Genomic DNA, 8964 nt, shown 5'->3' with positions numbered 1-8964 from the left:
TTGGGTTCCAAATCTCACTAAGAGATCTAGAAGAGGGGAGAGACAGCCAGTGTTCTGCCTCAGTTTTTCTAACCAGGGTCCTTGTGCCTCTGAGTGTTTTGCTTCCTCTTTCCCTTATGTCTGGCTGATCTGAAATATTGTTTCTTTGAACTCTTAAGATAAAATGTTATGTCTGTCCTGTATTAATAGATATGCTGAAATTCTGGGGCTGTTGTCATTTCAAGGAATTTCTGTAGATTGAAGAGTTAAGTAGGTTGTCATATTTTCTCCTAAAACTTCCACTTGGTCAATTACAATATACTAAAAGAATACTCAAAGTCCACAGGACGATGACATTTTTGCATAGCAAGTCTTTGTTGTGCCAGATCTGAAATGTTTTTTTTTTTAACCAGAGAGTAAGGAGGTCCTTGGTACTTGGTAATTTTTCTACTGCCTCATTCATAATTTCTCAGTAGGAAAAACACATTTCAGTAAATAATTGAGTTTCTTTTGGGTAAGACAAAATATTTTCTCTGGTAGTCTCCTTTTGCTACTACTGAGACATTTAGAGGGTAAAAACATAGTTAATTTTCTTGTGAGTAAAGTATTACAGTTATTGGAAACTGTGGAGTGTGCATTGAAATTATAAAACAATATTTTTACATGCAAAATATATTGAATTCTGTAGAGAATAAATGTTTCAGAAGTAGACTTTCCTCTGTGTGTACGGGTAATAGTGCGAATGGTGTGACCCATGTTTTTTTGTATCTGACTTGAGTATGTTTATGTGATTATAAGGTACTTTGGGTTGGCCCACTATATTATCCCTAAAAGGTCCACTGACTTCTTTCTATATTTAACATGAATGCTTTTTTTCATACATATTTATGTGTGCGTACACACACACACACACACACACACACACACACACACACACACAGAGATGCACACATACATGCTGCTTGGGGGAGATTTTGAGGATGTGGCTTTAGTGTCCTATAAAGATAGTTTTATAGTTCCTTAAGTGTTATATAAGGCTTATGCATATATCTTTTCTGTGCACACTTAAAATTCCACAAAGGGGACTTTTTCCTGTTAGTGTCCTAAGACTCAGCAATATTGACCATAAGGAACTAGCCTAATAAATTTCCCACATTTTTTTCTAAGGTATTAAAAAAAGCTGCCATTTCTTGAGGTGTTATTAACAATGTTTTTCTGGCCAGCTTAATGTGAAACAGTTTTGCTCTTTGATGGAATAAATCCATCTTCATTAATGGAAGTGAGACCCTAATGTGATCAGTTTACAGGAAAACATCCTGAAGTATATCTATTTTATCTAAACTGGCACTAAAACATCTTGGCATGTTTACATGTGGAGACTTTGACCTCATATTTAACTGCTGTCCTTGAATCCTTCTCTTGTTCTATTTTATTTTCTAGGTGCGCCATCGAGCTTCTGGCCAGGTGATGGCTCTTAAGATGAACACATTGAGCAGTAACCGGGCAAACATGCTGAAAGAAGTTCAGCTTATGAATAGACTCTCCCATCCCAACATCCTTAGGTAATGGCTTTTCCTTTCTTTTGAGGATTAGTGAGAAAGCTGGAACATTATTGGAGGCTTGTTAGAATAGCATTAATAGCTGTAAAAAGGGATTTGGAATTTTGTGCTGAATCTGTCTTGCTAGGATTTAGCTGTGCTATAGGTATTTTTCTACCTATTGAGAATTAATTTTCTGTAACTGCATTTAATAAAGCAACTTCCTTCTGTCTCTCAAATTGCTTTATTCTTAAAAGCAGCTCACTAGAACAATTGTTTACTATTGCTAAATTAGTAATTAAAAATTTTTTAAGTTTATTTATTTATTTTGAGAGAGAGAGAGTGCAAACAGGGGCAGAGAGAGGGAGACAGAGAATCCCAAGCAGGCTCTGTGCTATCAGTTCAGAGGCTGACACTGAGCTCAGTCTCACCAACTGTGAGACCATGACCTGGGTGAAATCAAGAGTCAAATGCTTAACCGACTGAGCCACCCAGGTGCCCCACTAAATTAGTAATTTATCAAGGAGAAAAGATTTTTCTCTTTTTGTTGTTATTTAATTTTCTTAATTGCTTTATGAGATATCATAATTAAATCAGTGAATGAAAATAAAAGAGTGCCCCTAGGCTATCTACCCTTAACTTGTAGCAATGAAGAAGACATAGTTTACCTTTTTTACTTTTTTTTTTTTTTTAATGTTTGTTTTGAGAGAGGGACAGAGTGCAAGTAGGGGAGGAGCAGGGAGAGAGGGAGAGAGAATCCCAAGTAGGCTCTACACTGCCAGCATAGAGCCTGGCAGAGGGCATGATCCTACGAACCATGAGATCATGACCTGAGCAGAAATCAAGAGTCAATTGCTTAACTGACTGAGCCACCCAGGCACCCCAATAGTTTACCTTTTTACAGGAGAATTCATATTATATAAAATAAGGTTATATGATCCTCACTTTCTAGTAATCAGTATCTGAATCTTTCTCACTCAAATTATCTTGATTTTTTTTTTTTAGTGAGGTGAGTGTATTTCCAAATGAAATCAAATAAGACAATTTGAGTCAATATATATTAATAGAGTTTATGTGTAAGACACTTTAAGAAGTTAAAAGTGCTGTTTACTTAGGGTCATTTATTGCTAATATTTACATTGGACTGGAAAGGAATCATACAGCTTAAGTATGACTTACATGTTTGGTCAGTGATAGTATATTATGGAATTGGATTATACTGTTTACTTTAAACTTTCTACCTTTATATATAATTGTTGGCTTCCTAGTCTACTACAAAAATGTTCAGCCAGTATTTTTATTATGATGACGTTCTTCCCAATGCACAAATCTGATTAACATATTTTTTTGAGCATTTAGTATAAGCCTGGTGATTTGTGAGACACCAGAAAAGTATAAAGACATATATAAAATGGAATGCCTGCTAGTAGGAAAGAGTTTGACTCTAACTGGGAATGTAGGACTTATATATATGAAAAGAGAACTAATAAAATCATCTAGGACCCCACCACTAGCATAGAATAAACTCTATGTGCTATAGAAGTTCAAAGGAGTGAGAGATCATATTAGCTTGGCAGAGTGAGGGAAGCCTTTTTGGAGGAGGTTGACTGGGACTGGAACTTGAATTTTAAAAGGATTTTTAGAAGATCGGGAAGGAACTCAGAAAATAGAAGCAAAGCAGTAATAAAACACAGAGGTAAAAGTGCAAAGCTTTTTGAGGAGTTAGTGAATAAAAACCCATTTGGTTAATAACAATAGTAAGAAAGCCACCATTTATTGAAGGCTTGTATGCTGGATACTTTACCTATTTAAAGATTTAATCTTTACAACTAGTCACTATTGAAGGACTGAGGGTAAGAGATGATGTGTTGGCCAAGGTCTGTGACTCTGAGGCCTGGGCTCTTTCTACCATTCTTCTCATAGGAGAATTGATGATTTGACAGAATACTATTGGTAGATAAAGGTGGAAATGTAATAAAAATAATCAAGAATGGCTTGCATAAAGCCAAAAACAGTATGTTTTATCCTCTGTGTATTGGATTCTGAGCATGGACTAACATGGCAGAGGTAACTGATGGCAAATTCAGAATGGTTTAGTGTTAGGGAGACTCATGGTCAAGAGACCAGTTAGGGGGCCTATATAATGTTTGAGAGTGAGATTTTATAAGTCTTGATTTTAAGCTGATCATATTTTCATCTTGCTTAAAAATATTTTTAGGGGTGGCTGGGTGGCTCAGTTGGTTAAACATCTGACTTTGGCTCAGGTCATGATCTCATAGCTCATGAGTTCGAGCCTTGTATTGGGCTCTCAGCTGTTAGCGCAGAGCCCGCTTCGGATCTTCTGTTTCTCTGTCTCTGCCCCTTTTCTGCCTTGCACATGTTGTCTCTCTCTCTCTCAAAATTAAACATTAAAAATAAAATAATATTTGTATTGTTTTTCATTTAAAAAAAAATTTTTTTTTTCATTGTTTATTTATTTTTGGGACAGAGAGAGACAGAGCATGAACGGGCGAGGGGCAGAGAGAGAGGGAGACACAGAATCGGAAACAGGCTCCAGGCTCTGAGCCATCAGCCCAGAGCCTGACGCGGGGCTCGAACCCACGGACCGCGAGATCGTGACCTGGCTGAAGTCGGACGCTTAACCGACTGCGCCACCCAGGAGCCCCAATTGTTTTTCATTTTTATAGAAGTGATACATTATCACTATGGAACATTTAGAAACAGTCAGCAAAACAAGAAAATAAAAATTGCTCTTTATCTCAGTGTGTAGGGATCAAACTATTATTAACATTTGGTATATTTTTTGCCAGTCTTTTATTTCACTACTTTTCTTATTTTCTTTATGTAAGCTTGACTGGTGAATCCATGGGAAGAATGACATTAAATAAATTTTATTCTAGCACAGCAAAAACTTAAAATACAGTTGTTATATAATAGAGATAGCATAGTATAGTATGATTAAAAATGAAGTTTCTAGATTCTAGGTCTGGCTGACTGGATTCAAATCCTGGATCTTGGGAAAGTTACTTAACCTGTCCAAGTATTAGTTTTCCCATCTATAAAATGAGAGTAATGACAGTAAATATATCATGAAGTTGTTTGAGGGTTAATTAAATTAGTGCATATAAACCACCTAGAAGAGTATCTGGCTTGTGTTAAGTGCCCGGTAAATGTTAGCTACTATTCTTAGTTTTTTTTTCTCTGGCTAGTTTTTATTATTATTATTGTTTTTGAGAGAGAGAGAGAGAGAGAGAGAGAGCGAGTGAGCGAGGGGCAATGAGAGAGAATCCCACAAGGGGCTGAGAGAGAGAGAGAGAGAGAGAGAGAGAGAGAGAGAGAGAGAAAGAGAGAGAGAGAAAGAAAATCTCGAAATCCCAAAGCGGGGCTCCAGCTCACCCCATGCAGAGTTCGAACTCAGGTTCTTAACTGACAGAGCCACCCAGGTGCCCCTAGTTTTTTGGTTTTTTTTTCAATGGCCCATTGAAGCCTGTTGCTTATCATTCATTCATTCACCAAACATTTATTGAGTGCTGCTGGTTTTAATACGTTCAAAGGTTTTTTCCTAGAGTAATGCTGTTGAATAGAACTTTCTGCAGTGGTGGAAATGTTCTTTATCTGTGCTTTCCAATAGCCACATGTGCCTAAAGAGCATTGTATGAAATGTGGCTAGTGCAAACAAAGAACTGAATTTTTTTAATTTGATTTAAATTACTACATGAAGCTACTGGCTACTGTACTGCAAAATACTGGGCTAGAATCCACCTAGATCTTTACTCTTGTTTTGCTTAATATATATGTTCCAGCCTAGAAATGTGTGATGAGACCAGTGATACTATTCCTATTCAGATGTCCCCTTGATCTTTCTTACTTAGCCTATCTCTTTTTGGTTCCATTGTGCAGGAATGACACACCCCTCCCTTTTAACTTTCCACAAGTAATAATATTCTTTGCACTCAGCTAAGTTTTCTAATATATAAAAGATAATGTTAACTTCTTCTTGATTTGGCAGTAGGCCACAAATGAGATACTTTATAAAAGCCTTTGCATCTGTTATAATCCACAGAAAGTATAAAATACATGAAAATTATTATAATTATTGTTAGCCATAGTGGTTTTGCACTCTTGATGATGACTCTTTTTGTTCTGTATAAGCCATCTGTTTCAAATATATTGTCATTAAAAGCCTGGAAATAGATTTATTTTTTTTTAAGTTTTATTTATTTATTTTGAAAGAGAAAGAGAGATAGTGGGGGAGGGGAAGAGAGAGATAGAGAGGATCTCAAGCAGGCTGTCAGTGCAGAGCCTGATGTGGGGCTCCATCTCATGAGCTGAGCTAGTGCTTATCTGACTGAGCCACTCAGATGTCCCTGGAAGTAGATTATTAAAAAAAATTTTTTTAATGTTTATTTTATTTTTGAGAGAGAGAGAGAGAGAGAGAGAGAGAGAGAGAGAGAGAGAGAGACAGAGCACGAGCGGGGGAGGGACACAGAGAGAGGGAGACACAGAATCCAAAGTAGGCTCCAGGCTCTGAGCTGTCAACACAGAGCCCAATACGGACTTGGACACAGAAACCATGAGATCATGACCTGAGCTGAAGTCAGATGCTTAACTTACTGAACCACCCAGGTGCTCTTGTAGATTACTTTTAAAAAGAAGCTTCTGGTTGTTTATATCTTTCATGTTTTTGTGCTTTCACTTTTATTATATATTTTGAATACAACAAAAAGAAATTATCTTACCAGTGGCCTAGAGGAAGCAGGGTCTTCTTGACTTTTGTTATTAGGAGGAACACTAACTATAGCAATAGAAGCATCTATGATACTTCCTTAGGCTACCTTAAATATCAAACTAAGCATGACTGTGTGTCATTCTCAAAATACTTAGAATTTTTATTTCTTAGATGCTTTTCTAGTTGTCTTAGAAATTTACTATTAATACTTTGTTTTTATAATTTAAAAATTTTAATGTTTATTTATTTTTGAGAGAGAGAAGGAGAGTGTGCGTGGGAGAGGGGCAGCGAGAGCTGAAGACACAGAATCCAAAGCAGGCTCCAGGCTCTGAGCTGTCAGCACAGAACCCAACTCGGGGCTCAAACTCACGAAACGTGAGATCATGACCTGAGCTGAAGTCGATACTTAACCAACTGAGCCATCCAAGTGCTTGTAATTTAAATGTTTTGTAACTATTTGTTAATAAGGGTTTTAGGCTGTTTTCAAGCTGTGACGCTTAACAAGCTCTCCTTTATAGATGCAGAAGCTGAGGCAGAATTATGAACCAAGGTTTTCCCTCAAATTGAGATTATTAGATTTAAATTGGGAAAAATCCATCTCTCAGAACCCTAGGTTTTTCGCAGACCTGCCTCCTTAGAGGTTGACCCCCGGGGGGAGACTGATGAGCAGAGGAGGCTTTTGGTTCCCTCCGATGTTTCATCCAGCCAGGGCAGCTTCACTTTTTTATCTGTTTTATGTTAAACATGTGTATAAGAATTTTGAAGAAAGGGTCTCCAGCTTGAAATCAAAGAAGAGGTCAGAAATCACTGCATTAGTGATTTGGAAAGTCTACTTGAAAAAGACGGTATCTGTATGACCTGCTAGATGGTTGGCATCTAATCCTCTGGGCATGCCTTGGTCCTGTGCTGGCACAGCTATTTTGTGCCCAGCAGGAGTGAATGAGCTGAACTTTTGCAGCTTTTTTTCTCTTTTTCTTGACCCCAGCCTCCCTACTTCCTCTTTTTCCTTTTATCTTTCTCACTCCTAAGATTTCTAGTTGGAAGGAAAAGAATGCCTGCTAAGTCATAGAGGCAGTAGGTGTGTATATTTTGTTTGTGTATATGTTTTTTTTTTTTTTTTTTTTAACTACATGGCTACAGTTAAGATTGGCTCTTTTATCATCAGTTGCTCTAAGTTATCAGTTAGAACAAGGAACAATAAAGTACTTTGTTGACTGCATGGACTGATTGTTTGGGCCTCTTGTGAATAAGGTTGTTTATGCCAGGAAGTCTTATGCTCAAGATCTGTAACCCAATTCCATGTCCTGCTAACTTCCATTCCCCAGTGGTCTTTCTGAGGACCTGTACCAAGATTTGTTTTCATACCTCTTTGTTATTCTTCATGCCACGAGAAATTTAGAATTTCTTTTAGATGCCTTATTTATATTCTCATGCTTCCTTTTTTTAGGCTACATTCTGAATTTATTTTTCTGTCTACTAATTTTTGTTCAGAATTGTTTTAGCTCCTCTTCAAAAGCCACTTGTAGCAATGTGGTTATCATTTTGTTAAAATGGAGAATATGCTTTTAATTCACCAAATATTTACTTGGAACTATTCAGTCCAGACCTGTGCTAGGCAATATCATTGTGAATACAGGGAAATAGAACACTGTTATCTCCCAGTCTCCTTGGGAAGTAAACTTTACATCTAGGAAACAGATAAGTATCAGCTAATCCTGTGAGAATATGGCAGGATATTTTTCCAGTCTCAGTTATTAAGATAGCTGTCTTTCCAGTTACCCATTCTGAAAATCCCAAAGTCATCTTTACTTATTCCTTTTATTCATTGCTTCTTTTTTTTTTTTTTTAATTTTTTTTTTTCAACGTTTATTTATTTTTGGGACAGAGAGAGACAGAGCATGAACGGGGGAGGGGCAGAGAGAGAGGGAGACACAGAATCGGAAACAGGCTCCAGGCTCTGAGCCATCAGCCCAGAGCCTGACGCGGGGCTCGAACTCACGGACCGCGAGATCGTGACCTGGCTGAAGTCGGACGCTTAACCGACTGCGCCACCCAGGCGCCCCTTTTATTCATTGCTTCTAACCAGAAGCTAATATGCTCTTGATTCTAGATCTTCAAAGACTTTTGCATCTGTTCTTTCCTTTATATATTTGTCATTTCAGGCCTCTTGAATTTTTCCTGGAGTGAATTATTTTCCCTATCTTTTTGACCCCCTTTCTCTATTCCTGATACACAGCTCTAATTGTATAACTTATTTCTTATAAACCTTTTATTTCAGAATTGGGTTGAAAATCCTTTAGACTGACAGTTAAGGTCTAATCTGTTTTTTCTAGCCTTATCTTCCACTATTTGTCATAGGTACTTAACACAACTCCATGATTTCCTAATTGTATTCTCTTGGACAAGTTACTTGACCTCTAGGCTTTGGTTTTTTCTTTCATTAAATTAGGGGAATGGACCAGATCAGTGGTTAGAAATCCACATTGAGGGATACCTAGGTGGCTCAATCAGTTGAGCATCCGATTCTTCATTTCAGGTGGGGTCATGGTAACAGGGTCTTGGGATGAAGCCCCACATTGGGCTCTGCACTGAGCATGGAGCCTGCTTGAAATTCTGTCTCTCTTCCACTGCCCCTCTCCTCTGCTTGCTCTCTATCTAAAATAAAAAATTATTTTAATTAAAAAAAAGAAATCCATGTTTGATTAATGTTGAATAATT

General features: G+C 37.4%; 1 protein-coding gene across 1 annotated transcript in view; it reads left to right on the top strand.

Annotated features, from left to right (window-relative positions):
* Positions 1-8964, top strand: part of TESK2 (testis associated actin remodelling kinase 2) — a 136330-nt gene that overhangs the window by 66277 nt on the left and 61089 nt on the right. Inside the window, exon 3 of the mRNA XM_040470045.1 lies at positions 1420-1541. Within this exon, the coding sequence (XP_040325979.1) occupies positions 1420-1541 (122 nt within the window). The remainder of the gene's footprint in view (positions 1-1419; positions 1542-8964) is intronic.

This window comes from Herpailurus yagouaroundi, unplaced genomic scaffold (assembly GCF_014898765.1).
Source record: "Herpailurus yagouaroundi ecotype Mexico unplaced genomic scaffold, PumYag 77, whole genome shotgun sequence".
In the NCBI taxonomy this organism is placed as follows: Eukaryota; Metazoa; Chordata; class Mammalia; order Carnivora; family Felidae; genus Herpailurus; species Herpailurus yagouaroundi.
This window is presented reverse-complemented; position numbering and strand designations above follow the sequence as displayed.